The following is a 24,397-nucleotide window of genomic DNA, read 5'->3' as shown; positions in this document are numbered from 1 at the left end:
GAAGGGCAGCCACGCTGTGGCACCGTTGGTCACGAGTGGAGAGATAACAGGACTCGTTCCATTTACAAGACCCGAGGCCCCTTGTCCGAATCAGAAGGCTAGGTCAGTGGAGGAGGCAGACAAGGGGTAGAGCACATGGGCGGAGGGAACCATGGGACATCTGCCCGGAGGGAGCCAACGTGCTCCTTATAAAGGGTGCATCTTCGCTCAATTCCACCCAGTCCTGGGCTCCAGGCCCTGCCGTCCTGGTCCTAAGTATTGATTCTCAGGGAGCTACAGAGCTACTGCATACCTGTGCTGCGTGTAGCTCTCCCAAAAGAGGATGTCTTGAAATCCATGTCTTTTCTTTTTCTTTTTGCATGGGCAGGCATCGGGAATCGAACTCGGGTCTCTGGCATGGCAGGTGAGAACTCTGCCTGCTGAGCCACCGTGGCCTGCCCTCCATGTCTTTTTAAATCTGATCATGCTTTATTGTTAATATCAACATAATTAGTATAAAATTTACACAATTCTGTGACTACATTCATCAACCATGTTCTCCTAATATGAAATGAAACTGCAGATATTTCATTGATGTGAACCAAATGCAGATGAACTGTCTCCCAGGTAAAACTATTTCCTCAGTCAATTCCTGAACAGTTTATCATTGACCTGAAACTACTGCCACGGACCCACCCAGCATGCCACTTCCAAGACATGTAGGATTACCCAAGGTCTTATCTGCCATAGATCACAAACCCTACTTTAAATAATCTTGCAATAGACAAAAATACAAAACTATTTTTGTCCCAATAAATCATTAAAAATAAATGATATATATATATATTATTTTATTTTAACTGTTTAGAAGCTGTCACAAATGCAAATGAATGGGGAGAATTTCAGCTTTTTCAGTGGAATTTTCTGATAGAAAATAGGCAGTCCCAGTGATTTCAGCATGCTGTTTTTCAGCTGATCTAACAGCAGCTAGGGTGATCCCAATCCAAATAGTTTTCTTTAACTTATAGCAAGACTGCAATGCCCTATATTGGGGATTATGTTAGAATGAAATACCAATGAGTTTTACCATATCTCCTATCTGTGTAAAAATTATGTTTATAATTGATGTGCAATTCCAAGCAGGCTTATATGCTATTGAAAAAAGTCTTCTGAGTTAGACCTGACTATGATGTTTGCTGCCAGATTGTGTATTTGAATATACAGTTGCATTTTTGCCCACTGAGATTCTTCATTTCTATTAAGAGAGTGCACTTGTACATTGCATCTATTTTGATCAGGGTGTGGATATATCTGAGGACCTGACCTTGAAATGCTGCCTTATGAAATGCTTAACTCTGCTGTAAGCATTTTCATTGCCTCTCAGACAACTTTTTGAAAGTATTAGTCCTATTCATTATATGATTGAGGGTTTTTTTTTCCCCATTAATGATTCTTCTTTGTTTGCTTTTTATGTCACTAGACTAGAAAATTTTCAACTTTATTTTTAAGAAATTAGGTTCTACTTTTGCAGACAAAAGGAAAGTTGTTCAAGTTACTTTTCTTTTCCATCTATTTATGATATAAAGGAAAATTAGGCAATGCTTTCTTCTTTTCTTAAATATAGTATAAAAATTACCCTCCACAGGTACTCTACAGTATAATTTTCCTCTAAATTGTGGTCCAAGCACCTCCTGCATGAGAATTGCATGCTATGTTAAAAGTAAAATTCCTAGGAGATGTTCTCCAGGTCTGCTGAATCAGAACTCCTGTGGCTGCAGCCCAATAATTTAAAAAACTCCTTCCATGATTTTGATTCAACACTAAAGTTTAAGAACCACTGCAACAGTAGAGTATTGTATTAAAATCGTGCTCATTTTTTAGCTGTATATGTTCATATCCAGTTATGTGCATTTGATAATATTATATTTCTAGAGGAGCCTCTTAGCGGAACTTTAACCTGAATTTTTCTCTCCCTCCCTCCTTATCTCCTTCTTTCCCTCCTTCCCACCCTCTCCTCCTTCTCCTTCTCCCCCTCCTCCCCCCTCGTCCTCCCTCCTCCTCCTCCTCCTCCTCCTCCTCCCCCCCTCCTTCTTCTTCTTCTCTCTCTCTCTCTCTCTCCCCACCCACCCTCTCCAGGCGATGTGGCTGATGTTGCAGAATGATGAGCCAGAAGACTTTGTCATAGCAACTGGGGAAGTTCATAGTGTCCGGGAATTTGTAGAGAAATCATTCTTGCACATTGGAAAAACCATTGTGTAAGTATAAATGAGCATGATTTATGATCATTCATCACCCATGTGCTGAAAGTTTTGCTCATGTGCTTACTATTCAGCCTTGGTTTTCTTTTTCTTTTTCCCTTTTCACTCTTCTACAAAGCAATACAGGAGCTTCAGTATGGAACAGGGACTTTGTTCTTCCCTACCACCCACCCCAGTTATTTTATGTGTCAAGTGCTTGGCACCATCTAAACCCAGTTTTTTTACTGTGATTTTACTATGGCTAATTTTATTCTTACCTATGAACTTTTGAGATCAATGCAATAATATTTCACAGTCTTTTTTATACTTTCACTTTATATTTAAAATTTTTAAGCCACCAAAAACTTCTAGAAAAATTTTTTGAATACTTTACAATGAACTTTCTTCTTCCTGAACCACTGAGAATAAATTGCCACCCTGATGCACCATCTTCCTAAATATTTTTGTATATTTCCTAGAAACAATGATACCCTTATACATCACCATAATATAACCATGAAAACCAGAGAAATTCACACTGACACATTATGACCATCTGATCCTTAGATCCCATTTGAGTTTTGCCAGTTGAACCTGGACTGTACTTTATATCAACATGATCCAGGTTATGATTAACTACTATGTACAGTTGTTGCATTACATAAATTTTGAGGTCAGATTTTTTTTGTAATATATAAGATTTGTGGGAAATCCTTCATTACAAATTGAAGTTTCATTTTTAAATATAAGAAAGGACTTCCACATCTAGCCACGATGGAATCGCAGTAACCACATTTAAACTTCTACTTAAACAACTAGGCAAAATATATGAAACAAGTATTTTAGACACTGGACATTGCAAGACTGTGATCCCTTATAGAAAGGAAACAGATGAGGGAAGACCTACAGTCAACCTGAATTTCTAACTGGTGGCACATTCTGGATTGTGTGGCATGAAAGGGGGAACAAAAGGAGGCAGAGTGCAGAGTTCAGAGAATCTGAGGTACCTGGACTTTGTAGGGCAAATTCTGGAAATGTGGGATCTATGAAGAAAAAGAACTTCAGAAATCTACACAACAGTTCCCCTAAGTATTGGGGCAAAGGACTACTTGCATTAAGTCACTGAAATGAGCATCCAGTTCTAAAGGGAGTAGAGAGAACATTCAATGAAATTCCCGTGGAATATAAATGGGGAATTTCTGGGGTCCCTACTGACAATAGGTCCAAAAGAAGAAGCAGGCTCCCTGCGCTTCCCATTTGCTTTGGGTTTATCTGCTTCATAGGAGGGCTAAGTTCTGAAGGAGACCACCAGCCAAAACAGAACCAATTGGCAAAGAGAGTGAAAGATGCTTTTTGCCTTGGTTTCTTTGTCTTGATTAGCTGGCATTTATGAAAATCTCTGCCATATCACTAGCTGGATACAAACTTAAGGGGTAGCCCTGGGACTAAATCCCAGAGTTAACACTTTAAAATATTAAATGTAAAGTGTATAACAAAAGATTGCAAGACAAAGAAAGAAAGAGGAAATCATGGCCAATCAAAAGAAATAAGATAAAAATTCAGAATCTATCAAGAAAGAGGACCAGACTTTGGACTTACCAGATAGAGACTTTAAAATATGGTCTTCAAGACAGGCCACGGTGGCTCAGCAGGTAGAGTTCTCCCCTGCCATGCCGGAGACCCAGATTTGATTCCCAGCGCCTACCCATGCGAAAAAAAAGGAAAAGAGAAAAAAATATGATCTTCAGTATGCTCAAGGAGATAAAGGAAAACACAGGGAAAGGCCTAAAAGATATGAGGAAAATAATTAACAAACAATATGGTAATCTCTCCAGAGAAATTCTCTCCAGAGAAGATTACAGTAACTGAAATGAAAAATTCCCTAGACAATTTCAACAGAGGAATACAGGTGACAGAAGAATCAGTGAACTCAGAAAAGACAACTGGACTGATACCAGCTGAGGAGGAGAAAGAGAAAAGAATAAAAAAGAATGAACAGAACCTAACTAACCTATGGGACACCATCGAGTGTGGCAAGGTGGAGTGTGGGAGTTGAAGAAAGAGAGAAAGGGGTAGGAGATATATTCAAAGGAAAATTTGGGCAAGAAACTTCCCAAATTTAATGAAAGACATGAATATGCACATTCAAGAAGCCCAACAAACCATAAACAGGATAAAATCAAAGAAAATCATACCCAGATACACAGTAGACAAATTGTCCAATGCCAAGAAGGAGAGAGTTCTGAAAGCTGCAAGAGAAAAGCAATGGCTTCTGTATGAGTGATTCCCAATAAGAAAAGTGCTGATTTCTCATCAGAAGCCCTAGAGGCAAGAAGGCAGTGGCATGAAATGTTTAAAGTGCTGAAAGGAAACAATGATCAACAAGGAATCTTATATCTGGCAGAACTTTCTTTTAAAAATGAGGGAGAGATTAAGACATTCCCAGATGAACAAAAGCTGATGAATTTGTCAGTACTAGATCTGCCCCCCAAGCAATACTAAAGTAAGTTCTTCAGGCTGAAAAGAAAAGACACTAAACAGCGCATCAAAGAAGCATAAAACAATAAAGACTGCTGGTAAAGGTGACCATATGGATAATTTTAAATGCCAGTAATGTTGTTTTGTACTCTATGTTATGTAACTCCACTTCTTGCTTCACACAAGCTAAATTGCAAATGCATAAAAAAGTATGATAAATTGATGGTTTTGGTCAGACAAGTACAACAAAGGGGCAGGTAAAGGGGTCTAGGAACAGTATATGTGTACGTTATTGAAGATAAGTTGGTATCAAAGCAAATATGATCATTATATATTTAGGATGTTAAATTTTAACCTCATGGTAACCACAAAGAAATATGTGAAAAATACATTTAGAAAAAAATAAGAAAGATCTCAAAATGGTACAATAAAAAAAATAAACATGAAAGTAGTCATTAATGGAAGAATTGAGGGTCAGCAAAGGTATAAAAATTACCAGCACAAAATTGCAAGATGGCAAAAGTCCTTCATTTTCAGTAGTTATTTTAAATGTAAATGAATCAAACTCCCCAATCAAAAGACAGAGATTGGAAAAATGGATTAAATAGCTATAACCCAACTATTTACAAGAGAATCACATTAAATTCAAAGATATAAGTAGGTTGAAATGGAAAAAATATATACCATGTAAGTAATAATCAGAAGAGGGCTGAGGTAGCTATACTAATACCATAAGTCAATTCAATAAGAAGACCAAACAGGTATAAAAATAAGTATACCTAATGGCAGAGTACCAAAATATGTGAAGCAAATATCGACAGATTTGAAGGGAGAAATAGATAGTTCTACAATAAAAGTAGGAGATAACACAACTCTAGACTAAATGTGATTGCTGTATGAGCTTACAATCTATATCCAATTTTAACTATCTTCCAAAAGCGACCATACAATATTTGTTCTTTTGTCTCTGGCTTATTTTGCAAAACATAATGTCCCCAGAGTTCATTCACTTCATTGCATGCCTCATGACTCCATTCCTTTCTGTAGTCACACAACAGAATGGCTCACATTTAAAAGGGTGACAATGTCAAGTTCTGATGTGGATGTGTAGCAAGTGGATCTTTTATACATGACTGATGGAAGTTATAAAATGATATACCCACTTTGGAAAACAGATTGACTTTCTTACAAAATCAAATCTACACTTACCATTTGACCAGCGATTCTACTCCTAAATATTTACCAAATAAAAACAAAATATATGTCCATCGAAAGACTTGTACATGAATATGCATAGCAACTTTATTCCTAAGAAAGCATTACCTCTCCCAATGCCCAGTCAACCAGTATATGGAAAGACAAATGTAATACAGACATACAGAGGAATGCTACTCAGTAATAAAATGTAATCATTACTGATACATACAACATGGATGTATCTTAAAATCATTATGCTTAGCAAAAGAAGTCAGATACTGAAGAGTACACACTGTATGATTCCATATATATGATATTCTAAGAAAGACTAATCTGTAGTGATAGAAAGCAGATTAGTGATTGCCTGAGATTGCAGATGAGAGTAGGGTGAGTGGGAGTGACACAGGGGAACCTTTTGGGGTGGTAAGATGTGTTTTATATGTTAATTGTGGTTGTGATCACATAAGTGCATGCAGTTTTCAAAACTCATCAAACTGTGCACTTTGGCGTGCATTTTACTGTTTATAAATTATCCCTCAATAAAGCTGATTTTTCAAAAAGGAAGAATGGAAAACAAGGAATTTAAGTGGCCGGCATCAAGGAAATGCTTAAGTAAATTTGATGGGCCATTATACACTGATTAAAAATAATGCTTTTTATCTGGAAGGGCAGGGTGCCCCGAATTGCTAAAAACATCTTGAGGAAAAAAAACGAAGCTGGAGGTCTCGCACTGCCTGACTTTAAGGCATATTATGAAGCCACAGTGGTCAAAACAGCATGGTATTGGCATAAAGATAGATATATCGACCAATGGAATCGAATAGAGTGCTCAGATATAGACCCTCTCATCTATGGACATTTGATCTTTGATAAGGCAGTCAAGCCAACTCACCTGGGACAGAGCAGTCTCTTCAATAAATGGTGCCTAGAGAACTGGATATCCATATGCAAAAGAATGAAAGAAGACCCATCTCTCACACCCTATACAAAAGTTAACTCAAAATGGATCAAAGATCTAAACATTAGGTCTAAGACCATAAAACAGTTAGAGGAAAATGTTGGGAGATATCTTATGGATCTTACAACTGGAGGCAGTTTTATGGACCTTAAACCTAAAGCAAGAGCACTGAAGAAGGAAATAAATAAATGGGAACTCCTCAAAATTAAACACTTTTGTGCATCAAAGAACTTCATCAAGAAAGTAGAAAGACAGCCTTCACAATGGGAGACAATATTTGGAAATGATATACCAGATAAAGGTCTAGTATCCAGAATTTATAAAGAGATTGTTCATCTCAACAACAAAAAGACAGCCAACCCAATTACAAAATGGGAAAAAGACTTGAACAGACACCTCTCAGAAGAGGAAATACGGATGGCCAAGAGGCACATGAAGAGATGCTCAATGTCCCTGGCCATTAGAGAAATGCAAATCAAAACCACAATGAGATATCATCTCACACCCACCAGAATGGCCATTATCAACAAAACAGAAAATGACAAGTGCTGGAGAGGATGCGGAGAAAGAGGCACACTTATCCACTGTTGGTGGGAATGTCAAAGGGTGCAACCACTGTGGAAGGCAGTTTGGCGGTTCCTCAAAAAGCTGAATATAGAATTGCCATACGACCCAGCAATACCATTGCTAGGTATCTACTCAAAGGACTTAAGGGCAAAGACACAAACGGACATTTGCACACCAATGTTTATAGCAGCATTATTTACAATTGCAAAGAGATGGAAACAGCCAAAATCTCCATCAACAGAAGAGTGGCTAAACAAACTGTGGTATATACATACGATGGAATATTATGCAGCTTTAAGACAAGATAAACTTATGAACCATGTAATAACATGGATGGACCTAGAGAATATTATGCTGAGTGAATCCAGCCAAAAACTAAAGGACAAATACTGTATGGTCCCACTGATGTGAACGGACATTCGAGAATAAACTTGAAATATGTCATTGGTAACAGAGTTCAGCAGGAGTTAGAAACAGGGTAAGACAATGAGTAATTGAAGCTGAAGGGATACAGACTGTGCAACAGGACTAGATACAAAAACTCAAAAATGGACAGCACAATAATACCTAATTGTAAAGTAATCATGTTAAAACACTGAATGAAGCTGCATCTGAGCTATAGGTTTTTGTTTTGTTTTGTTTTGTTTTGTTTTGATTTTACTATTATTACTTTTATTTTTTTCTCTATATTAACATTCTATATCTTTTTCGGTTATGTTGCTAGTTCTTCTAAACCAATGCAAATGTACTAAGAAATGATGATCATGCATCTATGTGATGATGTTAAGAATTAATGATTGCATGTGTAGAATGGTATGATCTCTAAATGTTGGGTTAATTTCTTTTTTTCCGTTAATTAAAAAAAAAAAAAAAGAGAAGGGATAATTGGAGATGAAGGGATACAGACTGTACAACGGGTCTGGATATAAAAACTCAGAAATGGACAGCACAATACTACCCAATTGTAATGCAATTATGTTAAAACACTGAATGAAGCTGCATGTGAGGTATAGGTTTTTTGTTTTTGTTTTTTTTGTTTTTTTTTCTTTCTATTATTGTTTTAATTCTTATTCTGTTGTCTTTTTATTTCTTTTTCTAAATCGATGCAAATGTACTAAGAAATGATGAATATGCAACTATGTGATGTTATTAAGAATTACTGATTGTACATGTAGATTGGAATGATTTCTAATTGTTTTGTTAATTCTTTTTTTAATTAATAAAAAAAAATAATAATAATGCTTATAAGGAATTTAAATAACATGAAATATGATTATGACAATGTTAATTGATTCAAGGTTAGATGCAAGAATACACGCTTAGATCTTTTCATGGTCTAAGCACCATGAAAGTGTACCCCGAAAAGATTAGAAGGAAACACACCAATAATTTAATGATGGCAGTTTCTACATGATGGAATTATGAATGACTTGTAGTTTCTACTTTCAACTTTTCTCTATTTTCCAAATTTCCTATAATGAATTTGTATACTTTTGTAGTAAGAAATCACCTAAAGCACAAGTTTTAAAATATTAGGAGCAGTCTTACAAGTGAATCCCAAATTAGCCTGTCCTTTGAAAAGTGTCTGAAACCTGGCCATTCTTCCATCTTGGAGAGAGTACCCTGTTTTCAGTCACCAAGTTGTCCTGCTGTCCTGTAGTCCCATGGACTAAATGCTTATTTTTGATCAAGCACAGTCTTTCCCAAACTGGGATGCTATTCTAGGAGCCATCTAAAAAGCATTCCATGTCAAGTTCAGATAGAAAACACTGCATGTTATGACCCCCTCTTGGAGAGTCAACACTGCATGTTATGACCCCCTCTTGGAGAGTCACCAAGTACCATGGCATGTTGAAGACTATACAGTGAAGAAATGGTTTAACTTGTTTAAGCTAGCATTTTCCAAATTTTTAAAAAATTTACATTAAAATTATACGTGAGCAGCAGCAGTCTCTGGATTACCAGCTAGGAAATGTTCTTCTGCCCTTCAGAACTGAGTAACTGGTCCCTAAGTATATCTTACCACTTTCCTGTCTTCCTCAGGTAGGGCTTGTCCTTGGTTCCTTCTCCTTGTCCGTGGTGAAAGCCCAGGGAAGCCAGTCCAGTCAATTTCACTATAATCTATTTAAAATTTCAGTCAGTAACCTCTTTTGAAAGTTTTTATCAGATCCATTTTGTTTCAAATGACAGACTAAACCACAAATTAAACTTTTAGTGGTATATTTAAAAGTTCCTTTTAGTGTATATAAAATCTTGGTGAAATCAGAACATTCTTTCAAGTTCTTCTAGAAAAGAGAGGAGGCTGTGAGGTGCTGATCATTCCAGCCTAGCTAAAGACCTCTCTTTGCTCCATTAATCAGAGTCCTCTGGTGTGGTAGCCTGCCATGCTGTGGCCGCTGCCACCTGGCCTGCATAGCTGCATCATCCTGCATGCTCTGCATTTGTCTTAGGTCTCTCTGAGTCCTGTCAGTTGAGTTGAGGATACAGAGCATCTATAATGCGCATTCTTCCTGATGTGACCAAAAATATAAAATTCCTTCTCAAGGCCAGATAATAAAACCATGATGGCTTTATGAATGCTTTCTGTAATTTATGTTTTATTGTTTGTTTGTTTTTTTTTCAATTTCCTTCCTCTGGATCTTTGTGGGCCCCATGCATCAGCATACCAATCTCAGCTGGAAGAAGAGTCAGAGAGCCACAGGCAGTTCCATTCGCTAGGGCCAAGGCAGTTCCCCGGGCTCAGAGTCACCCCTGCAGCTGGTGAACTTTTGACAGGGCCAGCCAGCCTTTCTTGGGAACAGTGTCTTCACAGTGTCAGTCAGCAGGCAGAATGAACAAAGAAAACACACTATGCACTGAACAGATCTTAGGAAGCTATGGATAGTGTTATACTTCAGTAACTCTTAGTTATATTACAATTTGGGGAAACATGTTTTTAGAGAACTTCAGGATTGTGTTCCTCTTTCTCCCAAGGATGCTATCCTGTGTTTTTGTTTCGTGACTTGTTCAATGCCATTCCTAAGCCACGTGTCCTGTACACACTATGTTTAACAGCAGGGGTTCCAGTGCCACACTCTCTGAGTTTGAATCCCAGCTCTGCACCCCCCAAGATAAGTTTTCAACCTCTCTTTGTCTCCATTTCCCAACCTTTAAAGTGGAGATAATAAGAGAACTTACCACACAGAGAAGGTGTGAGAGTTAAGTGAGTTTAACTAAATGAGTAATTAATCTATGTAAGTATTTGCTATTAATGAAGTGGGTAATTGGTTGAGAATGACATTTGTCAACAATGAATAGAAAGGGTAATTAAAAGGTGGAAACAATAAGATTGGGCAACTGGGTTGGGGACAAGAAACAGGAAAGAAAATCACACTAACGTTTCATGCCAGGAGAAGCTTAATAGACACACCTAACAGAAACAGGGAATTGCAGGAGGAACAAGTTTGTTTAGTTGTAGTTATGTAGAGGTTGTGGCTTCAGTGAGGCCTCCATCCTCTCCAACGCCTGAACCCTTCTAAGATATAATTGCCCATTTATCAGTGTTAGAAAAGCAATGGTGAATCACATGGGGACCTTCTGAATCAGTACGCCTAGGGTGGGGCCTGAGAATGTGCATTCCTCACAAGCTCTGGGTGATGCTGCTGATCTTTAGACCACATTTGGAGTAGCAAAGCCTTGAGAGAAGTCTAGACCCTGAAGTTTGAAATTTACCTTGAAAATCACCAAGTTTAGTCCCTTGTCACTTTCCCTTACCTTCCCAGGTAAGTTAGATAGTAGGGTTTTTAAGGTCAGGGTCTACTCTCTCTTCCTTTCTATTCTTTCGTTGTACCTAGCACATTGTCAGACACAGAGTAAATAATTAGACATTTTAATGATAACAGAAATATGATTTTTAGAAGCTAGGATATTTGATTTTAGGTGTGGGAGGAGGCAGTTTTTGCTTAAAGATTTAAAGAATTAAAAATTCAAGGACTCACTGAGAGAATAAGCCAGGGAATACTTGTGACTGGTATAGCTCCTTTTCTTCATCACATTTCTACTCATCACATTTCCAATATATATAAGATTATTAAATAATGATTGGATTGAAATACACTTGAATTTTGTCATCTGATAAACTGATAAAAAACATAATCGGGACTTTCTCTTTCTTCCATTAATAAGTTGACAAATGCTCTTAGATGAAATTAAAAGACCTAGAAAACAAGAGCCATGCTTTTATTCTCCCTTTCACATGGTTTGAAAGAGATAGGCAAAAAGGTGAACGTGTATAAAGCATAAAGCCAAAGTTTCTGGAAAATGATTCTGAGCATACCATGACAAAACTGCTCTCTAATGTGAAATGAGATACTGTGTTTAATAACACAAGTCACCTAAAAAACCATGTGGCTTACCCAGTAATAATTAAATATCCAATCCCACCAGTTCTTGATGCGTTCTTTCATATGAGCTATTAATTTAATTTGTGAAGTATATAATATACTTGTATTATATATATATATATACATACAATATATTATGCAAATATACTATATATTTATATATGTATAATATATACAGTATACTATTATAATAGCATATATAGTATAATATATAAGTAGTTTGCTTATACACTGCTTTATGAATTAACTATAGTTAATAGTACAATTATTATATTGCTTTATCAATTGTAACAAAATTACCTCACTAATGCAAAATCTTAATCGTAATGAAAACTGTTTGCGAGAGGGGTATAAATGCTACCTCTGTAGTTTATGCATTTTTCTGTAAACGTGTAACTTCTTTAATAAAAAGAGAGAAAAATATGGTAGTACCTGCAATGAAACATAAGCCTTCAAAAGGAATGAAGTCCTCATGCATGCCACTACGTAGATGAAACTTGAAGACATTGTGTTGAGTGAAATAAGCCAAACACAGAATGACAGATGTTGTATTATTCCACTTGTATGCAATTGCAAACTCATAGAGACAGAGTAAAATCCAGGTTATCAGAGATAATGTCAGGAGGAATCGGGGAGTTGATGTATAATGGGAGTAGGGATTGTTCTGGTAATGGAAGGTAGTGGGGCTACAAAACCATTGTGAATGTGATCAATCCCACTGAATGGTATGATTGTGAGTAGTTGAGATGGGAAAATTTGCTTTGTATATGTGTTTCTATGATTTTAAAAAGAGAGAGAGCTACGAAGAGACAATGACAATTAAATGCATCAGGGATGGGATATAATAATGGAACAGAAAAGGCTAAAAAAGACATTATTGAGGTATTGCTTTGTAGTGAGTATGTACATGTCCTTTACATCCTTAGTTAGATTTATTCCCAGTAATTATTCCCACTAATTCCATTATTTTAATTTCTACTGTAAATGGAATTTTTTTCTTGACTTCTGATTGTTTGTTATCAATATATAGAAATAATACTAATTTTTGCAGGGTGATCATTTATCCTGCCACTTTGCTGAATTAATTTATTAGTTCAAGTGGTTTTGTCATGAATTTTTCAGGATTTTCTGTATATAGCATCATATTATCTAGAAATAGAGAAAGTTTTACTTCTTCCTTTCAATTTAATGCTTTTCATTTCTTTCTCTTGCCTCAGTGCTTTAGCTAGAACTTCCAGTACAGCCTTGAATAGCAGTGGTGATAGCAGGCATCCTTGTCTTGTTCCTGAATCTTAGAGGGAAAGCTTTCCAGTCATTCACCATTGAGTGGGTTAATTGTGGGTTTTTCATGTATGTCCTTTATTATGTTGAGAAAATGTCTTCTATTACTATTTATCTAAGTGCTTTTTTCGAGACGGGTTCTGAGTTTTATCAAATGCCTTTTCTGCATCAAAAATGATCATGTGGGTTTTTTTTTTCCTTTCATTGTGTTAATGTGGTGTATTACATTAATTGATTTTCTTAAGTTGAATCACCCTTGTATACCTGGGTAAATCCCAGTATATCACGGTGTAAAATTATTTTAATGTTCTGTTGGGTTCGGTTTTGCTAGTATTTTGTTGATGATTTTTGTGTCTATAATTATAAGGATATTGACCTGTAATTTTCTTTTCTTGTGATATCTTTTTCTGGATTTAGTATTAGGGTGATTGGCCTTTAGAATGAGTTCAGAAATGTCCCTCTTCAATTTTTGGAAGAGTTTGAGCAGGATTTGGGTTAATTTTTATTGGACTCTGGTAAAATTCACTTGTGAACCTATTTTGTCCTTGGAAATTCTCATTGGGAGGTTTTCAATTACTGATTTATTCTACTAGTTATGGGTCTTTTGAGATCTCTTTCTTCGAATCACTGGAGGTAGTTTGTGTTTCTAGGAATTTGTCCATTTCATCAAGGTTGCCTAATATGTTGGTGTACAGTTGTTCATAGTATTCTCTTCTAATCCTTTATATTACTGTGGCATCAGTAATGATGTCCCCCTTTCCAGTTCTGATTTTAATTATTAGTGTCCTCTCTCTTTTCTTCTTTATCAGTCTAGCTAAAGGTTTGTTGATCTTATTGATCTTGTTAAAGAACCAGCTTTTGGCTTTGTTGATTCTTTCTATTTTTTTTTATTACTGTAGTTGTGGTTTTACAGAACAGTCATGCATAAAATACAGGATTCCTATATGCTACCCAATTATTAATACATTGCGTTGGTGTAATACATTTGTTGCAATTGATGAAAGCACATTCTTAGAATTGTACTGTTAACTATAGTTCATGGATGAACTTACGGTTCAATGTCTGCCTAGTATAGTTCCATGGACTTATCTTTTAAGTTTTTAGCCATATATGCAACCTAACATTTCCACTTTGAACCTTATTCAGATGTATATGTTAGCATTGCTAATTACATTCACAATGCTGTGCTACCATCACTGTCATCCATGAATAAAACATTCACATCATTCCAAATAGAAACTAAAACCATTTTTAGCTTTTTTATTCTCAATTTCATTTATCTCCATTCTCATCTTTGTAATTTCCTTTTTCTGTCCATTCGAGTTTCATTTTCTCTTTTTCTAGTTGCTCTAGTTGTGAGGTCAGGTCTGTGATTTGAAATCTTTCTTATTTTTTAATATAAACATTTAGAGATTTAAATTTTTCTCCCAGCACTGCCTTTCCTGCATCCCATAAGTTTTGGTATGTTCTGTTTTCATAATAATTTACCTCAAAATATTTCCTTATTTCCCATTTGATTTCGTTTTTGACACATTGGTTGTTTAAGAGTACATTGTTTATTTTTACAGATTTGTGAATTTTCCATTTCTCCCTCTGCTGTTAATTTCTAGCTTCATTCCATTATGATCAGAGAAGATGCATTGTATGATTTTAATATTTTTGAATTTATTAAGAATTAACATATTTATCCTGGAGAATCATTCATGAACACTAGAGAAGAATGTTTATTCCATTGCTGTTCGAGAAAGTGTTCTATATATGTCTTTTACGTCTAGTTTTTTTTTAAATAATTTTATTGACAAATCTTCACAAACATACAGTCCATATATGGTATACAATCAATGACTCACAATATCATGACATAGTTGTTATTCTTCACCATGATCATTTTTTTGCATGTGAAACATAACCACATACAAACACAAACATTCTTACCATATGATCATTCCATTCTTGTTATATAATCAATAACACAATATCATCACATAGTTGTGTATTCATCATCATGATCATTTCTCAGAATATTTGCATCAATTCAGAAAAAGAAGTAAAAAGAAAACAAAAAAAAATCATACATACCATAGCCCTTACCCCTCCCTTTAATTGATCACTAGCATTTCAATCTACTAAATTTATTTTAACATTTGTTCCCCCTATTATTTATTTATTTTTAATCTATATGTTCTACTTGTCTTTCGAAAAGATACATAAATGGAGCATCAGACACAAGGTTTTCACAACCACACAGTCACATTGCGAAAGCTATGTCATTATACAATCACCTTCAAGAAACATGGCCACTGGTGTACAGCTCTACATTTTCAGGCAATTCCCTCCAGCCTCTCCATTACACCTTAACTAAGCAGGTGATATCTATTTAAGTGTAAGACTAACCTCCAGGATAACCTCTTGACTCTGTTTGGAATCTCTCAGCCATCGACACTTTATTTTGTCTCATTTTGCTCTTCCCCCTTTTTGTCGAGAAGGTTTTCTCAGACCCTTGATGTTGAGTCTTAGCTCATTACAGGATTTTTGTCCCACATTGCCAGTCATGTCCCACTTAGCAAGGGGGAGGGCAGTGAGTTTGCTTGTCATGTTGGCTGAGAGAGAGAGGCCACCTGAGCAACAGAAGAGGTTCTCTTGGTGGTGACTCTTAATTTTAAATAACCTTAGCCTATCCTTTGCAGGGTTAAGTTTCTTATGAACAAACCTCAAGATTGGGGGCTCAGCCTATTGCTTTGGTTGTCCCCACTGCTTGTGAGAATATCAAGAATTCTCCACTTGAGGAAGTTGAATTTTCCCCCTTTCTCACCATTCCCCCAAGGGGACTTTGCAAATACTATTTTGTTCACTGTTTAAATCACTCTGGGATTTATCGGGGCATCACTCTGGACAAACCTACAAAATCTTATGCCCTACTCAAGGTTCCAAGTATTATGGTGTTCAATTAAGCTGTCCACATAAGTTATATTAAGAAATGCATTAGTCAAAATAGAAATTTTGTACCAAATAAACATTTTTTCCTTTAGTCTTACACATAAGTTAAAGTTTAAAATTTTAATTACCATCCATTTTCAACACCCTGCATTATTGACAATCCTTTGTTCTTCCTTATGCAAAACATTTTTAAATTTGTACATTTAGTCACTATCATTATACACTCTAAGCATTCCTAGATTGTACCATCTCAGTCTTTATTGTATATCTTTCCTTCTGATTTCATTTGTACCCCCAGGCCTCTTCCCTCTATCATTCTCACATTCAGCTTCATTCAGTGTTCTAATATTATATTATTGTATTACACTTAGGTAGTATTGTGCTATCCATTTCTGAATTTTTACAATCAGACCCGTTGTACAATTTGTATCCCTTCAGTTCCAATTACCCAATATCTACCCTATTTCTATCTACTGATGACATCTGTTCTTAATTGAAATCATCCAAGTTCATTACTTAATGTTAGTTCATATCAGTGAGACCATATAGTATTTGTCCTTTTGTTGCTGGCTAATCTCACTCAGCATAATGTACTTAACGTCTGTTCTAGTTTGCTAGCTGCCAGAATGCAACACAAAAGAGATGGATTGGCTTTTAATAAAAGGGAATTTATCTTGTTAGTTCTTCAGAGGAAAGGCAGCTAACTTTCAGCTGAGGTTCTTTCTTATGTGGGAAGGCACAGGGTGATCTCTGCTGGCCTTCTCTCTAGGCCTCTGGGTTCCAACAACTTTCCCCAGGGTGATTTCTTTCTGTATGTCCAAAGGCCTAGGCTGAGGTGTGAGTGCTGAGATGAGGTATGCTGAGCTGCTTTGGCTCTGCTACCTTGAGCTCTCTCATTTAAGCACCAGCTAATTAAATCAAACATCATTCATTGCAGCAGGCATGCCTCCTAGCTGACTGCACATGTAACCAGCAACAGGTGAGGTTCACATCCCATTGGCTCGTGTCCACAGCAGTAGATCTAGGCACCTTCACCTAGCCAAGTTGACACCTGAATCTAACTACCACAAGGTCCATCCATGCTGTTACGTACTTCATAACTTTATTCTGTCTTACAGCTGCATAATATTCCATTGTATTTATATACCACAGCTTGTTGAGCCATTTGACTGTTGAGGGACATTTGGGCTGTTTCCATCTCTTGGCAATTGTAAATAATGTTGCTGTAAACATTGGTGTACAAATGTCCATTTGTGTCTTTGCCCTCATGTCCTCTGAGTAGATACCTAGCAATGGTATTGCCAGGTCGTATGGCAATTCTATACTTAGCTTCCTGAGAAACAGCCAAACTGCCTTCCACAGCGGTTGTACCATTTGACATTCCCACCAACAGTGGGTAAGTGTGCCTCTTTCTCCACATCCTCTCCAGCACTTGTTGTTTTCTGTTTTATTGATAATGGCCATTCTGGTGGGTGTGAGATGATATCTCATTGTGGTTTTGATTTGCATTTCCCTAATAGCCAGTGAAGTTGAGCATTTTTTCTTGTGTCTTTTGACCATTTGTATTTCCTCTTCTGAGAAGTGTCTGTTCATGTCTTTTGCCCATTTTGTAATTGGGTTTTCTGTCTTTTTGTTGTTGCGTTGAACAGTATCTTTATATGTTCTGGATATTAGACCTTTATCTGATAACCATTTCCAAGTATTGTCTCCCATTGTGTAGGCTGTCTTTTTACTTTCTTGATGAAGTTCTTTGATGAACAAAAGTGTTTAATTTTGAGGAGTTCCTATTTCTTTCTTTCTTTCTTCACTGCTCATGCTTTGGGTATAAGGTCTAGGAAACCGCCTCCTATTATAAGATTTATAAGATATTTCCCTACATTTTCTTCTAACAGTTTTATGGTCTTAGATTAGATCTAATGTTTAGATCTTTGATCCATTTTGAATTAAGTTTTGTATAGGGTGTGAGATATGGATCCTCTTTCATTCTTTTTCATGTAGATATCAAGTTCTGTAGGCACCATTTATTGAAGAGATTATTCTGCACCAGGTGAGTTAGCTTGACTACCTTATCAAAGATCAATTGTCCATTTTATGTCTAGTTTTTATGGAGTATTGTTCAAGTCTTCTGTTTCCTTCTTGATCTTTTATTTAGATATTCTGTCCATTATTGAAAGTGGTATATTAAAGAACACATATTTCTCCCTTCAAATATTTCAATATTTGCTTCATATATTTTGGGTCTCTGCCATTAGGTGCATGTATATAACTTTTATGTCTTCTTATTGGATTGACCCCTTTATCAGTATAGCGTGACCTTCTTTATCCCTCATAACTGTTTTTAATTAAATTATATTTTATCTGCTATTACTGCAGCTACTCCACCTATCTTTTGGTTACTATTCGCCTGGCATATATTTTTCTATCCTTTCAATTTAAACCTACTTTGTCTTTGTATTTGAATTGATTGTGTTTTAAACAGTATACGGTTGGGTCATGCTTTTTATGCTTTCTGTCAGTATCTGCGTTTTGACTGGAAATTTTAATCCATTTACATTTAAAATAACTATTTATAATGCAGGACTTTCTTCTGACATTTTACTATTTTATCCTCCTAAGTCTTATTTCCTTTTTGTCCCTCAATTCTTCCATTACTGCTTATACTCATATTTAGTAGACTTTTTTTGTAGTGAAATATTTTGAGTCCTTTCTCATTTCCTTCTGTTTGTATTTTTCAGATATTTTAGTGGTTACCATTGGACTTAAATTTAACATTCTACATATGTAACAATCACATTTGATTTGATACAAACTTAATTTCAAGGAAAATAGCATAGACAAACTGTGGTTCTATACCTCTTCATCTCCTACCTTTTGGTTGTACTTGTTACCAATTATATCTTTTTGTTTGTTTGTTTTTTTGTTTTTTTTTTTTTTAACATGGGCAGGCATCGGGAATCGAACCCGGGTCCTCTGGCATGGCAGGCAAGCATTCTTGCCTGCTGAGCCACTGTGGCCTGCCCTACCAATTATGTCTTTATACATTGTTTATCTGAAACCTTGTTTTATACTTTTTATGCATTTGCATTTTATATCCCATAAAGAGTAAAAATTAGAGTTACATATAAAAATACTATAAAATAGTAATGGCATTTAAAATTACTCATATGGTTACTTTTACCAGAGATCCTTTTTACTTTGTGCCTCTTTAGTCTACTGTCTAGTGTACTTTCCTTTCAATCTGAAGAACTCCCTTTAGTATTGCTTGTAAGGCAGCTCTAATCATGACAAACTCCCTTCAGCTTCTGTTTATTTGGGACTGTCTTAATCTCTCCCTCGTTTTTGGGAGACAGCTTGCCAGATATAAAATTCTTGTTTGGCAGGGGAAAAAAGTATAACAAATAAGATATCAGTGGCTGAGAGAGTTCAAATTGAGTCAAGAGGCTACTCTGGAGTCACTCTTACACAAGCTTCAGTTAGGCATTGCCACCTATCATAACTTGCCAAACCCCAACCAAAACTATTTCTGCCAGTCCTAGAGAACACCATGCACTAGGGTAACTTTACAGAAACTTACAATCTCAAAATGGGTCCCTGGACTAAATAAGTCCTGAAACGTAGAGGGGTCAGCCTCTCCAGAACATCAGCTAGTTAAATCTCCCTACCCCATATTATTGACAGTCCCTTCCAACATGAAAAAGTTAGAATGGGCATAGCCCAAATACCCGTAAGGAGTTGGAGGAAGACCAAAGTTAATGGTGGAGTTACACAGAGAAGGTAGGGTTTTAGCAATTGGTTTTGATTGCTGAATCATTATATTGGTATTTCTTTTAGTCTCTGGTACCTTAGATCAGCTAGAAGTAAAAACCTAAAATTGTGGAATTGTAACCCATACCGAACTCTGAAATCTGTTCTACAACTAATTGTTGCGATGTACTTTGAAATGTATTGCCTTTTTGTATATGCTATTTTTCACAAAAAAAGAGAAGAGGAGTGTTACAGAGAAGATAGGATTTAACAAATGAGTATGACTGCTGAATCATTATATTGATATTTCTTTTGGTCTCCTTTGTCTTGAGCAGCTAAAAGGAAAAAACCTAAAATTGTGGAATTATAACCCATACTAAACTCTTAAATCTGTTCTACAACTAATTGTTGCACTGTGCTTTGCAATTTATTGCTTTATATATATATATATATATATGCTATTTTTCACCAAAAAGGGGGGGGGGGAGTCGATTGTGATGATAAAAAAAATATGTATTTCTTCTAGCCTCCTATATTCTGGAGCAGCTAGAAAGAAAGATCTGAGAACTCTGAGATCTGTAACTACTTGTTTAGGAGTGCTTTTTAAAGCTATTGCTTTTTCTTTCTTTGCTTTGTATATATGTTATATTATACAATAAAAATGAAAAAAGAAAAGAAAAAAAGAAATACCTAAAACCAACAGGATTAAATGAACAATTGGATATAGATGCTAAAGGAGCATCAAGTTTTTCACCATGGTTAACGGTGCCATTAATTGATATAGAAAACTTTCTGTCCTCTCGTAATTTATTCTGCTGGGTTTTGTGTGCCTACAGGAAAGTTAAAGGTATTTTCTTATCTCCTGAACTTTCTCTACAAACTGATATAGCATTACTCTTCCATAGCAGACACACCAATATCTGGAACATTTTCAGTCTAGCTATTTTAAGAACTGCTATCTCTCCCAATTTCTGCTACTATTTCTGAAAACTGAAATCGTTCTACATATCTGTTGTAGTGTTCATTGAAAAGATTTGTATATGTGTTTCCATCTATATTATTGGATTTTTGTGTGTGTGCTGTATGGCAAGGTCACATCTCATTATTTTTCCATGTGTGTATCCCATTATTACAGCATTATTTGTTAAGTTTTTGTTTGTATTTGTCTGTTTGTTTTGGAGGAATGCATGGACTGGGAATCGAACCCAGGTATCCCACATGGCAGGTGAGAATTCTACCACTGAAATACCCTTGCACCCCCTTCCATCTATATTAATATTTAGAATCAACACAAATATTGCCTTTTAAAATCTTTGACTGCGTTTGGGTAAATTTTGCTTTGACTTTGTTAGATAATAGCTTAATTAATTTGAGCTTGGGTCAGTAGAAAATATTCAGGGTTCCAGATCATACCATATATAATCTTCATAAAATTTAAAGTAATATTCATTAATGAAATTGCTAAGATGAAAGACCTATTTGGTCTTTCGTACTGAGAAGATACCCTATGGCAACAAATGTTTTCCTCTAAGAGCATTACCAGGTGTGTGTGTGTTTGTATGCTTGTGTTCAGGAAAGATTGTATTGTTAGAGTTCTTTTTAATGTTATATTTTGTTTTTTTATTTTCCCATCAACTTATTACCAAGTAATATGAATAAGAATTCTTTCCTCCTATAATTAAAGCTATAGTTGGATTCCCAAACAAGTAAACACTTGTCTTCACTAATTTCCTGTCATTAATATTGATAATTTTTGAGAGGAGAGTTTTAAGGACAGCCTGCAACTTTGTGAGAAACTGGGAGCTATAGGAGATCACTCCACTGCCTCTGGTCTGATTTCCAGGCAATGGAAATATTTATTATAGTTAGTGTTACTGCATTTGCATGTTTCGATAGAACCAACAGAGGCAAACTATTATACATTTAAAAAGAAGCACATTTCCAAAATCCTAATGGCTGAAGTAACCAGATACTTTGTGCTCATACACATTCCTCCTGTAATTTGAAATTGTCTCCTGGTAGGTGGGATTTCTGACCCCGGAGTCTTGAGCTTGGGTCTTTGAATAATGAGTGATAAACAGAATGTGTGAAAAGGAAGGCCATGGATGGAAGTACTTGGATCCCAACTGTCTGGTGGGTTGTGAATCAAGTATCAGTGTAGCTGGTATCTGCCATGGGCATTCTTTGAAACTTTACTGTGCCTATACCTGGGGAAAAAAATCCAATCAGTCATTTCTGGTGAACAGAATTCTAACATGACATACTTCTAAGGGTTATATTTTAGGGGAAAGTCGGAGTAGGAAAATTAGTGTGGCTTTGCACTTTTTTCCTGGGAAAGTTTTATACCTTTAAATGTGCATATGTGCACTAAATTGTTTCATTCCCTAGTGTAGTACTGCTTCATTGTTTTTAGACCTGCTGCTACCTTTGAGCTCCTTAGCTTTATCTCCCAACTTGCTAAATCTTTCCTCATACTGTCTGCCCAAATTGAATGAAATCTATGATTGAGTGATAAAAATATGACTCATCTTCACTCATTACTCAGAATCTGCCATTCAGAACTTGAAAAATCCATCCCTGTGGGTTATCTCCATTCTAACCTTTTCATGTTGGAAAAGGCTGTTGATTATATGGGATAGGGGGATGGAACTAGTTGATGTTCTGGAAAGGCTAGCCCCTCTGGTTTCAGAGTTATCTCACCTAGGTACCCATCTGGAGGTTGTAGATTTCTGGAAAGTAATTATAGCTCAAGGAACCTTTGCAGAATCTCAGATAAAGCCCTAGGTGCTTTAAGGTTGAAAGGAATGGTTTTGGTTTTGGTTTGGCAAACCATAATAAATAACAATATCTAGCCAAAGCATTCATAAGAGTAGCCTCCAGAATAGTCTCTCTACTCTATTTGAACTCTCTCAGCCACTGAAACCTTATTTTGTTACAGTTCTTTTCCTTTTGGCCAGGAAGGCATTGTTAATCCCACAATACCAGGGCTGGACTCATCCCTGGAAATCATATCCCAAGTTGCCAGGGAGAGATTCGCCCCTGGATGTCATGTCCTACATAGCAGGGGAGGGTAATGAATTTTCCTTGCAAAGTTGGGCTTATAGAGAGAGAAGTCAATCTGAGCAACAGAAGAGGTGTTCTGGAAATAACTCTTAAACGTAATTATGCACGTACCTTCTCTGCTACGGAAATAAGTTTCATAAGAGCAAGTCTCAAGATCAAGGGTTTGGCCTATTAACTTGGGAGTCCCTAATGTTTGAGACAGTATCAGGGCTGTCCCAGGTGGAAAAGTTTAATATTTCCGTATGTCTTCTTCTGTTCCTCAAAACACTTTGCCAATACTTTTTTATTCCAATACTTTTTAATTATCTGCCCATATTCTGGGCTCTATCTGGGTATTACATTAAGCGACACAGAATTAAAAGCCCTCATTCCCATTCTGGGCTCCCTGTGTTATTTAAATGAACTATCCAGGCAGGTTGAATTAGATTGTGTACTACAGAAAATTTAGGTTTTAGACAAAATAAATCTCTCTTCCTTTCATCTCATACAGTAGGTGAAGCTCTAAAATACAGATAATATCTTCCTTTGTCCTGTATCCTGATTTACCTTTGTCCTAACCAGATCAGCTTCATTCTTATCTCTAATTGAAGCCTGATCTCTTTTTAGTCTCTAACAGTGGTTTGTATTAGCAATGTTGATTTTGAGAGCTGCAGAACTCCTACCCTGAGCCTTAGGTATCATACAGGTACCCTAAGTTCCCAGGAAATACCAGGTTATATATATATAGACAGCATCTCAAAATCTAGAAATAACAATTATGAATCCAAACTAAATGTGACTGCTATAAGAGCTTACAATTTAGACCCAATTTTCTTATAAGTATTTTCTAAATATGACCATACAAAATGTGGTCTTTTGTTTCTGGTTTATTTTGCATCGCCTAATGCCCCCCAGGTTCATTCACAAGGGGCAAGTCGTTGCATGCCCCACGACTTCACTCCTTTCTGTAGAAACGCAGTTTTCTATCATATGTATATACCACAGTTTGCCATTCTACTTCTCAGTCAGTGTATCCTTCAGCCACCTCCATCCATTGGGCATTATGTATAATGTCCAAAGTCAACAGTCCATGTCTCACATTCTCCTCCCCTAGTTGTATAATCAGCAACACTATCAATTTTCGACAATTTACATTGTTCCCACGAGAAAAATAACTGATAAGAACACCCTCACCGAATAGACAATACAGCCTTCCCCTTAACTCTTGCCCTCCCCCCACCCTCCACCAATTATTTACCCCTGGTTTTGCTGTGGAACTGTTGATGTCTTCTGTTAAACATAGCCCACAGTGTGCAATAGGAGTTTCCCCCCTTATACCCCAGTGTTATAAACTCTTTCTACAAGATTCATATCTTTGAAGTAGTTCATGAAAGAACTTATTTATCTTTGTAGTGTTAATTGGCGGGATACATGGCCTGTAAAATCCCTTTCAATCATGTTCATCTGATAGGTGAACATGTACTAGGGTAGTATTAGGGTAGTAACAGGTAGTAATAGGGTAGTATTACTTATGGACCCACTAATGAATTGCCTTCACTTCTGTCCATTCCTTAACATTTAAATTCAATCTCATT

At 36.3% G+C, this 24,397-nt stretch overlaps 1 protein-coding gene across 1 annotated transcript in view; it reads left to right on the top strand.

Annotated features, from left to right (window-relative positions):
* The window catches only part of GMDS (GDP-mannose 4,6-dehydratase), a 738,355-nt gene that overhangs the window by 609,537 nt on the left and 104,421 nt on the right, over positions 1-24,397 (top strand). The window contains exon 8 of the mRNA XM_077143384.1: positions 2,116-2,234. Within this exon, the coding sequence (XP_076999499.1) occupies positions 2,116-2,234 (119 nt within the window). The remainder of the gene's footprint in view (positions 1-2,115; positions 2,235-24,397) is intronic.

Source organism: Tamandua tetradactyla, chromosome 25 (assembly GCF_023851605.1).
Source record: "Tamandua tetradactyla isolate mTamTet1 chromosome 25, mTamTet1.pri, whole genome shotgun sequence".
Lineage (NCBI taxonomy): Eukaryota > Metazoa > Chordata > Mammalia > Pilosa > Myrmecophagidae > Tamandua > Tamandua tetradactyla.
This window is presented reverse-complemented; position numbering and strand designations above follow the sequence as displayed.